Below are 16,337 nucleotides of genomic sequence, written 5' to 3'. Positions count from 1 at the left end.
AAACACGTATTTAATACATTGCGCAAGTACTATTTCCACACATTTTTGTCAACTTCCTGTTGATACCCTCAGAATCAAAGGTTTCAATTACTGGGCTGCAAATAATTATGTTTTCACGTCGAATACCAAAGATTTTTGCAGGAACTTTTTGCAGAAATGTACATTATATTCAAGGACAGTCTCCGGAGCCTAAAATAAGAGAATATTTCTATTTTATAGACCACCAAGGACAGGTTTAAAATCTTACATAAGTTTTTAACTTTTATGAAGCATTGAAAGACTGTTTCAGTGTTTGTCTTCTCGTAGTACTTCTTCTTCTTCTTTGTCTTTATCCTCCCGTATGGAAGAACCGTAATTCACGTATTAATAACAATAAGCTGTCCACAAAATTCCCTGATTTTGGTTAATCCAACACCCAAGAATAAGCACATCCACAAGATTTGTACATGCAGGTCTAGGAATTTAGTGGTTTATTTACAGATTATCTGTAAATTTACAGATTGTGTGTATGAAAATTTATGAAATTACATTTATTCCCAAAACCGCAGCTTGAAATTAATTGGTTTATTTACAGTATGCACAAATTAACATCATTTGTGAGTTTCAGCCACTTTTATTGACTTTGAATTTTTGGCATTTTCAAAAATATCAAAGTCAACAGAAATGACTGAAAGTTATAATTGACCTTTATTTATGCATACCATAAGTAAATCAATTAATTTCAAGCTGCGATTTTGAGTCAAAGTATGATGAAAATTTAGCAGTTTTCAAACATTTGATCTGTAAATTTATAGATCGAAAAATCTGTAAAATTATAGATTATCTTTTTCACTTGTTTCAATTCTCAAATAAAGAAAAATTTCTTTGGTGGTTTCTCACCGGAAGCTTGGATGTCAGGGTACTTTCTTTTTGGTTTATTAATAGCAGTATGATGTAACTGTAACGATTACTATGCAGGGCACAAACCAATCTCTTAAATTACACTGAATTACACTGAAATTCTAGTTTTGCCAAGTATTTCCAATTTTACACTGTGAAACAGATGTGTACAGTCAAAAATAACTTGTAACTTTTCTTCAATGACCAGATTAATATATAATTACACCATTGTTGACTGTGAAAGAGTTGTCATGTGCCTTTCACAGTAACCAGATGTTTCAGAAAGCCTTTCATATTAACCCAATATCTATATATCTTTTTTTGAGAAATATATATGTGGACAAAATTTGCCTTCATTCAAAGTTTTTTAACTTCATAACTATGATTTTAAAAACTTACCCAGCTAGCAAGCATACATGGGACCCATGTGGGACCCATATGGGTTCCCATATGGGACCTATATGGGCTACCCATATGGGACCCAGATGGGTTTTGCAAACCATTTTGGCATGGGTCCCATATGGGATATACTATATGGGACCAATGTGGGCCCCTTATGGGTCCCAGATCTTATAACCCATGTGGGACCTTTCTGGGTCCCATGTCGTATATATAGTATGGGCCATTTAGGGGCGTTCTAGAATTGTATGGGTCTTATTGATTGATTGATACTGTCAACTGTCCGAAACATTGTAGCTGCCCATGTAGTTGTTTCAGAATCATTGTGGACCTTTTTATCTTGATCTATTGCATTTCCAACTCACTTCATCAAATTCTTTGTAAAGGCATTCTGTAAAGTAGTAAAAATAATGTCAGTCTGAGCATTTGTCCATGAAAATTAAGACTATTTGCAAAAAAGTAAGTCGTAATTTATAGCTTTAATATCACCTGAAATATATTAAATTCGAGTTTTTTTATAATTATCATTCATCATTTTCCCGTAAATTAAATAGAAATGCAAAAACAGTTTTGATAATAAGGTACTGATTAAACATTTAATGGAAGCATTTAAACTATTATCAACATTTTCTGAGATGTCTTCTATAAGTTTATAGTATGAGATATTTTTAAGGAAATAGAATGCAGATTAAAAAAAAGCTAATGATGTCAAAATAGATATCTTATAAGTACGTCAAGTTATTGACGAATAATTATATAATTATTATGTTATAATAATGTTTAAAGTATTGTACTCACTTTTTCTGCATCGGTCCCTTCTGTACATAATGAATAAGCTTGTTCTGTATTGCAGCTTAAACCTCCATCCAATTAACTGAATAGTGTGTAAACCATTGGCGTGACTAATAGATAACATGTGTAGACAGAGATGGACCCTTAGTTACCATGGTTACAAACATGTATTATAAATGTTCCCAATGTCCAGTATAGCTTTCCTGAATATTTTAAAATGAATTAATGTTATTATCAAAAAGTAATTACACAATTTCGAAATAGCTTAGACAACAGTCGAATTTTAATAACAATTAGGAATAATTTCGGAAGTCATTTAATAGTATATTAGTCCATTTTCATGATTTTGTAACCCTAGTAATTTTATTTTGAAAATACAATAAAAATGCTATACCCGTCCTTTCTATTATGAAGTAAGAAAATTATCAAACCTTCGATCCAGCATTCCGGTATGTCTAATAGCATAGTTTTTTTTCTAACAGTTTATATTGTAAATGTTATTGCAGCTAAGAAGAACGAAACCTTGCATTTTCTTATAGACAGAGACGGCTTTAAAACGTCTTTTAAAAGTCGTCTTTATTTCGTAGGTAAAACAACGGAAAAGAACGTCTTTTTTTCTGTTCACAGATGACATGACCATAAAACAACCAAATAAAGACGTCTTCAAGACGTCTTTTGTTTGCTGGGATGGGACCCATATGGGGCCCTTCTGGGAAACATATTTTTTGAGACCAAAGAAATGTACATGTATTAGAATTCAAAGAAAACATAGAAAAAAGGATTGTTATACTAGTGACAACACTTATGGTCTTAAAGTCAAGACGTTGCTGTATCACTTCAATGGGTCTCATATGGCTCTGATGTGTGCAAATACTTACAATATGGGACCCAGATGGGACCATTCTGGGAAACGTATTTCTTTTTGAGAGAAAAGAAAACGTAGAGACATTCAGAGAAACCATAAAAAACTATTTTCTATGCTAGATACATCACTTTTAAACTTAAAATGAATGGATTGGTATATCCATCGCTGAGTTATTGTATATGGGTCCCATATGGGTCCAATGTGGGCAAATACTTACAATATGGGACCCAGATGGGACCCTTCTTGGAAACATGTTTCTTCTGATACTTCAAAAAATATACAAATTTTCGAAGAAAACTTAAAATATGAACTTATATACTGGTGACACCACATATAAACTTAAAATGAATACATTTGTAATTTACATCACTGGGACATTATATACGGGTCCCATATGGGACCAATATGGGCCAATACTTACAATAAGGGTCCCATGTGGGACCTATATGGTACATTTGCCCAGATGTAGCCCATATGGGACCCATATAGGCTTGCGTGCTGGGTAGGTACTATCTCTATAAACTATGATAAACTGTGATTTTTTTCTAACTGCTTAAACTTTCTTAAAACGCAAATGATATCAATAATTTTTTTATCAATGGAAAGGAAATAAAACAAGCAATTTATTGATAAATTATTATTTCGAAATAAAAGTGATTATGAACGTTTATCTTACAGTGTTTTTTCTAAAAGTTAGGAGCATCGCTACAACGCTGTTAAAATCATATGTCATTTAAAACTTTTATTCATTTTGAAAAAAAAATAGTTGAATAAGAAAATATGAAAATCATAATTATTTCAAAACTTTTTGAATTTTTAAAATCCATAAATGAGCGAAAAAGTTATCAAAATTAAAAATTCTGATCCAATACACAAATGATGTAAAAATATTTGTTTTGCCCGCCACAAGATAAACAGGTGTTGATGCATGACATCACGGCGATCTCTCCTGTAAAAGATATATTTCATACTTCTTTGGCTAGGGTTCAGTTAGACTAGCCACTAGACTGATAATAATATATTTCTACATTTTTCCTTTTTTGACGAATTTAATTTCATAGAGACAAAAGCCAGTCTATTTTAGAGATTTTCACAGATTATTATGATATTGGACATAGAATATAGACTGGCTCAGTTCACTTCATTTAATCATAAAAATGTAAAAAAGATATATCATAGTCTAGGAGCTAGTCTAGGGTTCAGTGATTGCTATCTCCTTCTTAAACAACCCGAGAAATCAGCTATACGGAATGAATTACATCGTCAAAAAATGGTTAGTTACAGATTCATTCCATAGAGTTGATACTAGGATGCTAAATTATTTTGAAATTTTTTATCTACATTGTCACTAAATGGTTAGTGTCACACTCACATTGAGTTGAATTATTTTGAAATTTTTTATCTGCTCGCAGTCACATTTAGTTATTACTATGTTAATCTTGATGATCTCAAGGTCAGTAGGTCAGGTTTGAATCTAGGTCATGTAGAATCAAAAACTAGATCACCAGGTCAAATCAAAGGAAAAGCTAGTTTACACTGTATAGGCCACATTTATGACCATATCTTAATGAAACTTGGTCAAGATGTTAATCTTGATGATCTATAGCCTAAGTTCAAATCAGGGTAAGGTTGGATCAGAAACTAGGTCACCAGGCCAAATCAAAGGAAAAGCTTGTTAACACTCTGGAGGCAATATTTATGACTATATCTTCATGAAACTTGGTCAGAATGTTAAACTTGATGATCTATAGGACAGGTTTGAATCTGGGTCAGGTGGGGTCAAAAAATAGGTTAAAGTCAAAATGTGTTCTGCTTTGACCTCTGGAATTCCAAATCAGTAGGGTCATCTGCTGGTCATGACCAACCTCCCTTTTAAGTTTCGAGATCCTAGTCCCAAGCGATCTGCAGTTATTGTCTGAAAACCATTTAAATGTTCCAGGTCACTGTGACATTGACCTTTGACCTACTGACCTCAATATCATTAGGGGTCATCTGCTGGTCATAACCAACCTTCCTATTAATTCTCTTGATCCAAGGCCAAAGCGTTCTCAAGGTACCATCCGGAAACTGTTTAACTGTTTCGTGTTATTGTGACCTTGACCTTTGACCTACTCATCTCAAAGTCGAACATGACCTGTATTTGATGATGTTACACCTGTGTAACAAAACTTATGATCCTAGGCCCAAGAGTTCTCAAGTTATCATCTGGAAACTGTTCAGCTGTTCAGGGTCACTGTGACCTCAACCTATTGACCCCAAAGTCAAACTTGATCTGTATTTTCTGATTTTACACCTGTGTACCAAAATTATTTAAATCAGTCAAGTCTTTAATAAGTTATCATCCGAAACCATTCAACTGTTTCGAAGTCACTGTGACTTTGACCTACTGACCTCAAAGTCAAACTTGACCTGTATTTCATGATGTTACACCTGTGTAACAAAAAATATGATTCTAGGCCTAAGCCTTCTTAGGTTATCATCCAGAAACCGTTTAATTGTTCTGGGTCACTTTTACTTTGACCTACTGACCGCAAAGTCGGACTTGACCTGTATTTTCTAACGTTACACCTGTGTACCAAAAATTATTTAAATTGATCAACTCTTTCATGAGTCATCATCGGGAAACCAGAAAACTAATGGACTGACACACCGACCAACAGACAAGCTCACTCCTATATACTCCCGCGGCCCCCCCCCCAACTCCAAACCATGTTTTGTGGAGGTATAATAAAAATTATCGTGGAATATAACAGCATTGAGCAGTCTTATAGATAAATTCGTTTTTGAGTTGTGTTGCAGCTTGCCACTAAATTTTGCCAATTTTTGTCGAGCCTGCTTGGGGAAGTGAAGGCGCCTGTCTGGATTTGTTTGTCCGGCCCATAACATTGACATGCATGGAGCAACCTTGTTTATATTTGGCTTGAATGTTAACTTCAGTGAGACGGAGTGTCATGCTCAAACCCCAGGTTCCTATCTCAAAGGTCAAGGTCACACTTAAGGTCAAAGGTCAAATTCAAAAATGACTCTGTCCGGAGCATTTCTTCTTCATACATGGACCCTTACAGAAGAAAAAGGCCTGCTGCGTACTCTTGCTGTGTACATACAGCGTATATGATGCGTACATGATGTGTACTGAAATCAAGGGCTTTAAATAGTACGCAGGATATACACCGCACATACACTGATAGTACGTTTGTAGTACACTTTTGACATGCAAATAAGCTCTGCCGCGTACTACTTGCGGCGTACATGCTGTGGACTACATAGTACACAGGATGTACGCTGGAGGAATTTAGTATGCGAAAAATAGTACGCAGCATGTACGCGGCACATACACTTTTCACATGCAAATGAGCCTGCGGTGTACTACCCCTGCGGCGTACATGCTGTGTACTCCTGTGGCGTACATGCTGTGTACTCCTGCGGCGTACATTCTGTGTACTCCTGGCCCGAGTCCTGCGGTGTACATGCTGTGTACTCCTGCTGCATACATGCTGTGTACTCTTGTGGCAAACTGCTGTGATAATGTAAATTCCTTACCCCACCAACTTTTTATGCAAATGCAGATCATTTGGACAGAAAAAAACAGAAAAAAGATAAGTGACATGCATCAATAAGTATTTACCCTTACCAAAATAATGTAGATTGATGTTATCAAATAAATTAGTATGCTTTTCTTCATCCACTTTTCAATGAAATAAATCAATTTTTGTAGCATGTAATTTGGTAAACATCTGAAGAAAATGGCGTAACTGCATCAAGGGGAAACAACTTTAATGCAACTAAATATAAGTGTTATAAATTTCGAAGTATCTGCGGTGTACATGCAGTGTACTATTTTCTTGTACAAGTCCCTCCTGCGTACATGCAGTGTACTCCTTAAATTTTCAGAGTCTGTGCTGCGTACTTGAAGTGTACTAGTGACCTCCTGCGTACATGCTGTGTACTCGTCGAAATAGTACGCGGCATGTACGCGGCATGCGTGTATGTAAAATGTACTCCTTTGGCGTACTACTGTGTTCGCGGCATATACACAGCAAATACGCAGCATGTACGCCACAGAGGCTTGCTTCTGTAAGGGGAGGGATTTTGATGTAACTTGGCACATTCATACCTGTCAAGACACACGCATTGCGCATGTGTCACACGCATTTTGGCCCAAGATCACGCTCACACGCCTACTTTTCCAAGTCACACGCATTTTAAAGAAATAGTTTTTTTCGTAGAAAATTATTGGATCGAACATGCAAGGCGACGTTGACACGGTGTTTTTATACCGTATAATACAGCTTTTACATTCACCGGTTCAACGTGTTATTTCTACCGCATGAATAAACTACCGCATGAATAAACGTCACAAAAAGTAAACATTGAGGGAAACTTTTAAAAACCAGATGTATTTTGTGTTAAAAGTCTAAATTTTATAATTATGTGAGGGCGTTTCCGGCTTTTAGGGATCATCGTCCTCCAGACCCCCTAAGAGGGACAACCTTCCCTTCGAACCCCGATCACACTCCAGGCCTTTGTTGAGCCTTGACAGCTATGCACGGTTGTTCACCATCATGAGACAGAGTATCATGCACAAGAGCCAGGTCCCTAGGTCTAAGGCCAAGGTCACACTTAGAGGTCAAAGGATACAAGAATGCAAAACTCTGGTTTTATCTTAATGATCTTTAAGTCATGTTCCAATCTGGGTCATTTGGGGTCAGAAACTAGGGCACCAGGTCAAATCAAAGGAAAATGTAAGCTAGTTAACACTTTGAGATCATATCTATGACCATATCTTTATGAAACTTGGTCAGAATGTTAATCTTGATGATCTTTAGGTCAATAGGTCAGGTGAGCAATACAGGGCTTTCATGGCCCTCTTGTTTTATTAAAAAAATCGTACAAAAGTTATTCAACATAATAATGGTAGGCATCATAACTGCATGTTAACTTACCAAAAGGTGCATGCTAGAAATTGACAAATAAGCAGTTCTGTTAGGATCTTGTAAGGAGGGAAAAAACTTCAGAAAAGCTTAACTTAGTTTGACATATGTGTACAACATGTTTAGTTGTTTGGATAACAAAAATTATCGACATGACAGTGACTTCCCAGGCATGATCGCTGTGCAAATAACGAAAATAATCAGCACAACAGTCATGTGGATAAAGAAAATCATCAGCAGGGACGTCCTGTTGTTAGTCTTAGCCTTTCGGTATTAATTTTTTTGCAATACTAGTCTCTCTAGGCAAATAAAATATATACTTTCCTGCGTGTTTGATAATCATTGATTATAAGTTACAGTAAATTGTAAAGTTTAGAAACCTGGATTTAATACTGTGCAGGTATACTGGCACCCTGCCAGTTATAATGCTCTGGTCTTTGAATATATACTAGTGGGATTAATTATGTCTGATTTGTGTCCATTGGATCACTGGCACCAGATCAGAAAGAAAATGCCTCCGTACGTGTTATACCCTACCCCTAGGTATTCTATAAGAACCATGGTCATGAACGGGAAAGTGCACTAATCCGTTTCAATCGTACATTTCTCAACTTAAACGCGCAGTTCGGTGAATGGGTACCAAGTATATTGAACAAGCGATAATTTATCTTCCATCGTGCACCAGTCACATTGTCTCAATATTCCATATTGCTGAGATTATAAACATATTTTATGCTTTTGTCAACGTTACAGAAAAAACTTGCTTGAACTTCCCTAATGAACATCCGGTCTAGAGGTCACGGCAGTGCGCACATGTTTGGCGAAACGTAAACAAACACAAACAGATTTTTCAAAAATCACAATTTTACACTAAAACTCGAAATGATGAATGAAATTCATCTTGTATATGATCTTTAATTTGAAATCGTACATTGGTCTGCATCTGTTCAGTATATTTTATTCATTTTGCACATTTTGCTGCATTTTCATATTTTAGCGAACACGTGTAGTAAAATGACGATTGACATACATTTTTACAACAGCCAATCAGAATCGTTTTATAATCTAGAACGGAACTTCACCAGGGAAGTTCAAGCAGGTTTTTTGTGTAATGTTGAAATTACTATAAACTACGCGTTGTTTTTCTAAGATAAAATGTATTGAAAAAATGTGACCGGCACACAATGGAAGATAAATTACCACTTGTTTGATATCCATAGTACATATTTACCCCACTGCGTGTTTAAGGTATGAAATGCGCGATTGAAACGGGTTAGTATATTTTTCCGTTCACGACCATGGTTCTTATAGAATACCTAGGGGTAGGGTATAACACGTACGGAGGCATTTTCTTTCTGATCTGGTGCCAGTGCATTGGATAGTCTCCATATACTTCAGACATTTTTGTAACAATTACTCACTTTAAAATTTATTTGTTTTTCAGCTGTTCCTTGATGATTCAAAGATGAAAAATTTCACCTCATGTTTTAAAGGTAATCATCTCAATAATTACTACATGTAAAGCATCTCAATAAACTGTGTTTTGGCAGAGCAGTAATTGAAAAGAAAGAAAGTTAAGCATCATTTTGCTGGACAGTAGTAGTAATTAAAGGTAACTACAGTGTTTTGCTGGACAGTAGTAGTAATTAAAGGTAACTACAGTGTTTTGCTGGACAGTAATAGTAATTAAAGGTAACTACAGTGTTTTGCTGGACAGTAATAGTAATTAAAGGTAACTACAGTGTTTTGCTGGACAGTAGTAGTAATTAAAGGTAACTACAGTGTTTTGCTGGACAGTAATAGTAGTTAAAGGTAACTACAGTGTTTTGCAGTGTTTTCGTGGACAGTAATAGTAATTAAAGGTAACTACAGTGCCTTACACTGTTTTGCTGGACAGTAATAGTAATTAAAGGTAACTACAGTGTCTTGCAGTGTTGCTGGACAGTATTAGTAATTAAAGATAACTACAGTGTCTTGCAGCGTTTTGGTGGACAGTAATAGTAATTAAAGGTAACTACAGTGCCATACATTGTTTTGCTGGACAGTAATAATAATAAAAGGTAACTACAGTGCCTAACAGTGTTTTGCTGGACAGTAGTAGTAATTAAAGGTAACTACAGTGCCTTGCAGTGTTGCTGGGCAGTAATAGTAATTTAAGATAACTACAGTGCCTTGCAGTGTTTTGCTGGACAGTAATAGTAACTAAAGGTAACTACAGTGCCTTACATTGTTTTGCTGGACAGTAATAATAATAAAAGGTAACTACAGTGCCTTACAGTGTTTAGCTGGACAGTAGTAGTAATTAAAGGTAACTACAGTGCCTTGCAGTGTTGCTGGACAGTAATAGTAATTAAAGGTAACTACAGTGCCTTGCAGTGTTTCTGGACAGTAATAGTAATTAAAGGTAACTACAGTGTCTTGCAGTGTTTTGATGGTCAGTAATAGTAATTAAAGGTATCTACAGTGTCTTGCTGAGCAGTAATAGTAATGCAGGTATTAACTATTTCAGTAATTTTTAGCTCCACTATTCGGAGCCCCGGCGTCAGCGTCTGCGTGACTTTTCTTGGCTACCTTTGTTTTTCTGTCAAATCTTTGTTTCTATTGCCTATATCTTACTATAACTTCACATAAACATTGTCCAGTATACAAACAAAGTATGTATAGGGGCTGAGCCCATTATACCCAAAGTCAAGGACACCAAGGCGTTATACTTGGGTTATTTTAAGGTTTAAGTTTTTCTGCAACCTTTGTTTTTCTGTCATAGCTTTGTTACTATTGCTTATATCTTACTGTAACTTTACATAAACATTGTTCAGCATACAAAGTATGTACAGGGGCTGGGCCCATTATACCCCAGGTCAAGGTCACCAAGGTGTTATACTTGGGTTATTTTAAGGTTTAAGTTTTTCTGCAACGTTTGTTTTTCTGTCATATCTTTGTTACTATTGCTTTTATTAGCTCACCTGTCACAAAGTGACAAGGTGAGCTTTTGTGATCGCGCGGTGTCCGTCGTCCGTGCGTGCGTGCGTCCGTGCGTCCGTCCATAAACTTTTGCTTGTGACCACTCTAGAGGTCACATTTTTCATGGGATCTTTATGAAAGTTGGTCAGAATGTTCATCTTGATGATATCTAGGTCAAGTTCGAAACTGGGTCACGTGCCTTCAAAAACTAGGTCAGTAGGGCTAAAAATAGAAAAACCTTGTGACCTCTCTAGAGGCCATATATTTCACAAGATCTTCATGAAAATTGGTCAGAATGTTCACCTTGATGATATCTAGGTCAAGTTCGAAACTGGGTCACGTGCCCTCAAAAACTAGGTCAGTAGGTCTAAAAATAGAAAAACCTTGTGACCTCTCTAGAGGCCATATATTTCACAAGATCTTCATGAAAATTGGTCAGAACGTTCACCTTGATGATATCTAGGTCATGTTCGAAACTGGGTCACGTGTTGTCAAAAACTTGGTCAGTAGGTCAAATAATAGAAAAACCTTGTGACCTCTCTAAAGGCCATATTTTACATGGGATCTATATGAAAGTTGGTCTGAATGTTCATCTTGATGATTTATAGGTCAAGTTTGAAACTGGGTCACGTGCAGTCAAAAACTAGGTCAGTAGGTCTAAAAATAGAAAAACCCTGTGACATCACTAGAGGCCATATATTTCATGAGATCTTCATGAAAATTGGTCAGAATGTTCATCTTGATGATATCTAGGTCAAGTTCGAAAGTGGGTCACGTGCCTACAAAAACTAGGTCAGTAGGTCAAATAATAGAAAAACCTTGCGACCTCTCTAGAGGCCATATTTTTCATGGGATCTGCATGAAAGTTGGTCTGAATGTTCATCTTGATGATATCTAGGTCAAGTTCAAAAGTGGGTCACGTGCCATCAAAAACTAGGTCAGTAGGTCAAATAATAGAAAAACCTTGTGACCTCTCTAAAGACCATATTTTTCATGGGATCTGTATGAAAATTGGTCTGAATGTTCATCTTGATGATATCTAGGTCAAGTTCGAAACAGGGTCATGTGCGGTCAAAAACTAGGTCAGTAGGTCTAAAAATAGAAAAACCTTGTGACCTCTCTAGAGGCCATACTTGTGAATGGATCTCCATAAAAATTGGTCAGAATGTTCACCTTGGTGATATCTAGGTCAAGTTTAAAACTGGGTCATGTGCCTTCAAAAACTAGGTCAGTAGGTCAAATAATAAAAAAACCTTGTGACCTCTCTAGAGGCCATACTTTTCATGGGATCTGTATGAAAGTTGGTCTGAATGTTCATCTTGATGATATCTAGGTTAAATTTGAAACTGGGTCAACTGCGGTCAAAAACTAGGTCAGTAGGTCTAAAATTATTAAAATCTTTTGACCTCTCTAGAGGCCATATTTTTCAATGGCTCTTCATGAAAATTGATCTGAATGTTCACCTTGATGATATCTAGGTCAGTTTCGAAACTGGGTCACGTGCGGTCAAAAACTAGGCCAGTAGGTATAAAAATAGAAAAACCTTGTGACCTCTCTAGAGGCCATATTTTTCATGAGATCTTCATGAAAATTAGTGAGAGTGTTCACCTTGATGATATCTAGGTCAAGTTCAAAAGAGGGTCACATACCTTCGAAAATTAGGTCAATAGGTCAAATAATAGAAAAACCTTGTGACCTCTCTAGAGACCATATTTTTCATTGGATCTTCATGAAAATTGGTCAGAATTTTTATCTTGATAATATCTAGGTCAAGTTCAAAACTGGGTCACATGAGCTCAAAAACTAGGTCACTATGTCAAATAATAGAAAAAACGACGTCATACTCAAAACTGGGTCATGTGGGAAGAGGTGAGCGATTCAGGACCATCATGGTCCTCTTGTCTTACTGTAAGTTCACATAAATATTGTTCTGCATACAAACAAAGTATGTGCATGGGCTGGGCTCATTATACCCAAGGTCAAGGTCACAAAGTTGTTATACTTGGAATTATTTTCACGTTAATTTTTTTTCGAAAGCTTCGTTTATAGACATACATGTAATTATCTTTGGTACTTTAAAAGACATCGACTTGAAATTGAAAATATTTCCTTATAATCATCATCTGCATGTGTGGTTACAAACCCCATAACTCTGATTGTATTTTTTGACAGAATTATGCCCCTTTTGTACTTAAGTTCTTTTCCAATCTTCACTTTCTCCAGATATAACTTTAATGTAATATAAGATTAAGTCTTGAAACTTAAAAGGTATCTTTATCATTATCATCTGCATGTGTGGTAACAATCCACATAACTCTGATTTGTATTTTTCGTGCTCAGGTGAGCTTTTGTGATCGCCCTGTGTCCGTCGTTCATCCGACGTCGTCAACAATTTGACTGTTAACACTATAGAGGTCACAATTTTGGCCCAATCTTAATGAAACTTGGTCAGAATGTTACTCTCAATTAAATCTTGGACAAGTTCGATATTGGGTCATCTGGGGTCAAAAACTAGGTCACCAGGTCAAATCAAAGGAAAAGCTTGTTAACACTCTAGAGGTCACAGTTTTGGCCCAATCTTAATGAAACTTGGTCAGAATGTTACACACAATAAAATCTTGGACAAGTTCGATATTGGGTCATCTGGGGTCAAAAACTAGGTCACCAGGTCAAATCAAAGAAAAAGCTTGTTAACACTGTAGAGGCCACATTTATGATGTATCTTCATTAAACCTGGTCAGAATGTTAATCTTGATGATCTCAAGGTCTAGTTTGAATCTGGGTCATGTAGGGTCACCAGGTCAAATCAAAGGAAATACTAGTTAACACTGTAGAGGCCACATGTATGACCTTGTCTTAATGAACCTAAGTCAGAATGTTAATCTTGATATATAGTGCATGTTCAAATCTGGGTCAGGTGGGGTAAAAAACTAGGTCACTAGATCAAATCAAAGGAAAAGCTTGTTAACACTCTAGAGGCCACATTTACTATCATATATCTTCACTTGGCCAGAATATTAATCTTGATGATCTTTAGGTCAAGTTCGAATCTGGGTCATGCAGGATCAAAATCTAGGTCACCAGGTCAAATCAAAAGAAAAGCTTGTTAACTGTCTAGAGGCCACATTTATGGCTGTATCTTCATGAAACTTTCTCAGAATGTTAATCTTGATGATCTTTAGGTCAAGTTCAAATCTGGGTCGTGTTGGTTAAATAAACTAGGTCAACGTGCCAGATCAAAGGAAAAGCTAGTTAACACTTTTGAGGCCACATTTATGACCATATCTTAATGAAACTTGGTCAGAACGTTAATCTTGATGATCTTTAGGTCAATAGGTCAGGTGAGCGATACAGGGCCTTCATGGCCCTCTTGTTGAGCAAATTATGCCCCTTTCATACTTAAATTTTTTAACAAACTTTGTTTTCTGGACATAACTTTGGTGCTATATAAGATAAAGACTTGAAACTCAAAATATATCTTTACCATCATCATCTGCATGTGTGTTAACAATCCCAATAACTCTAATTTATGTTCTTGATAGAATTATGCCTCTTGGTGTATCTTCCTTTTAAAGTAGAGGTCTCTTATTGAGACACATATTCATTTTCAAATCGCTGAATAGTGGAGCACGCTGTCTTAGGAACAGCTCTTGTTGTTTTGCTTGGTAGTTATAGTAAAATGAAAGAGTATCATGTCAGTAATCACTGTTTTGCTGGGCAGTAAAAGCAAGGAAAGGAAAATAAGCGTATCAGTAATCGCTGTTTTGCTAAGCAGTAATAGTTCTTATATGTAACAATTTCAGTAATTGCTGTTCTTGCTTGGATGTAAAAGTTATTCATTCTTTTATATACCAGTGACCCAATTTACTAAGTTAAGAGAGCAAAAGAACAGGTGTTTAAAATTTGAGCTAGACTATTGTTTCCTTGATATTTTGACAGAAGGCAATAGATTTGAAGTAATCTGTCCCATCCTAGTCCTATAACCAGTTTCGTGCACTGTTGGGTTGTGCTTGTCTATCCATTATTCTGCATTTTCATGTTATACATCAACAGATTTTCTTGGAAAAATGTTACCCATAATACAGATATGTGTCTTGCACAACTCTTAAACCCCTTTCTCAAAGGTCAAGGTCACACTGAGGTCAAAGGTCCATATGATCCTTTCTTAGTATGCTTCCTAACTCGGTCATCAGTCATATAGCACGAATGTTCCAGTTAACAAGAGGACATATGTCATGTAGGGCTGGGATGATTTCAAAATTTTGAAACCGGTAAATCATTTGTATAAAATCGAATCAAACCGGTTAATTGGCGACCATATTTGAAATGCTGTTTTCTTTCCTGACGACCCTACAAAGGTACTTTCAGCAACTGACTTCATTAGAAACTTACAGACTTTATCGTTTGGAAGCAGTGTGACAATAAGTCGTATTTTGGTGTATTTTATTTTAGATATATCACGACAAGCAAATTCGAGACTATTGATAATGTTCAGTTGATGTGTTTTAGTGGAAATATACTGCGGGCTATATGCTGGTCAAAAAAATGTATATAGATAAAGTATTTGTGATGTTTATTGTTTGAGAGCAATTTGCAGTTTTGTGAAATTGAAACCAGTTTCACCTAGTAATCAAATCGGATTTGATTAACCGAGTAATCATCCCAGTCCTAGTGCCATGTGCAGTGCCATGTATTTGTAAACTTATAGTTTAATTTGTAAACTAATAAATTATAATTTAATCATTTCAATTTCAGAAAAGAAATTTTTGGACTTCTTTTTCAAGAGACTGCGTTTGAATGAGACCGGAAGATATATGGAACATTTCCCATTTTTGTCTCCCTGTGGCCGGGAGAGGAATTTTATTCGATGTGATGATAGACCTATAGTTTATGTGCATTTGACAGACAACCAAGATAAAGATACTTGCAATATTTTATCTTACGGTTATCCTGGAAGTCCAACTTTGAACGTTCCTTTCCAGCCAGAAAAGATATGTATGTTACCAGAAACTGGCCGTATATACCATCCAGCAGATCCAGAGATTGGTGGCGTAGGTTTAATTAAATCAAGTATAGCTATCGCAATAAGTAAATACTTTGAATTCGGTAATGGTGAAGAAAACGCACCAACACATTTTACATGGAATGGAGAGAAATACACATTAAGTAATGACTTGTTGTCTGTGATAAATTCAGATCCTGCTGAAGCTTGGACAGCTCTACATGAAGAAAGGAAACCATAACAGTTTTAGCAAAAAGTGCCGAGACAAGTATATGTGTAACAAGTTCATTATCGTGGGTACTCAGAGATTTACTAAATGTTAATTGGCAGTTTAATATATATTAGTCAATTTGTAAGTTATAGGTGAAAAAATCAAATTATTATATGAGTTATTGTTTAAAAATAAATCTGTTACTTAAAAGGTGTTCTCTGAATTGATTCAATATGTTGCTATTTAGAAATATGAAGGTAGATGTGAAATATGTGTGAAATTTTGTCTTTGAAGAAT

General features: G+C 36.0%; 2 protein-coding genes across 2 annotated transcripts in view; one reads left to right on the top strand and one right to left on the bottom strand.

Annotated features, from left to right (window-relative positions):
• LOC123548739 (katanin p80 WD40 repeat-containing subunit B1-like) overlaps positions 1–577 on the bottom strand; it is a 115,877-nt gene extending 115,300 nt beyond the window's left edge. Inside the window, exon 1 of the mRNA XM_053546091.1 lies at positions 529–577. The gene's annotated coding sequence lies outside the window, so the exon portion shown is untranslated. The remainder of the gene's footprint in view (positions 1–528) is intronic.
• On the top strand, positions 36–16,087 carry LOC123548742 (UPF0598 protein CG30010-like). The gene is made up of 3 exons (XM_045336254.2): positions 36–233; positions 9,311–9,359; positions 15,583–16,087. The coding sequence occupies exons 1-3, from the start codon at positions 108–110 to the stop codon at positions 16,068–16,070; spliced, it is 663 nt and encodes a 220-aa protein (XP_045192189.2). The 5' UTR covers positions 36–107; the 3' UTR covers positions 16,071–16,087.
• Positions 16,088–16,337: the final 250 nt, after the last annotated feature.

This window comes from Mercenaria mercenaria, chromosome 6, assembly GCF_021730395.1.
Source record: "Mercenaria mercenaria strain notata chromosome 6, MADL_Memer_1, whole genome shotgun sequence".
NCBI lineage: Eukaryota > Metazoa > Mollusca > Bivalvia > Venerida > Veneridae > Mercenaria > Mercenaria mercenaria.
The sequence above is the reverse complement of the archived record's forward strand: the minus strand, read 5'-3'. Positions and strand labels throughout refer to the sequence as shown.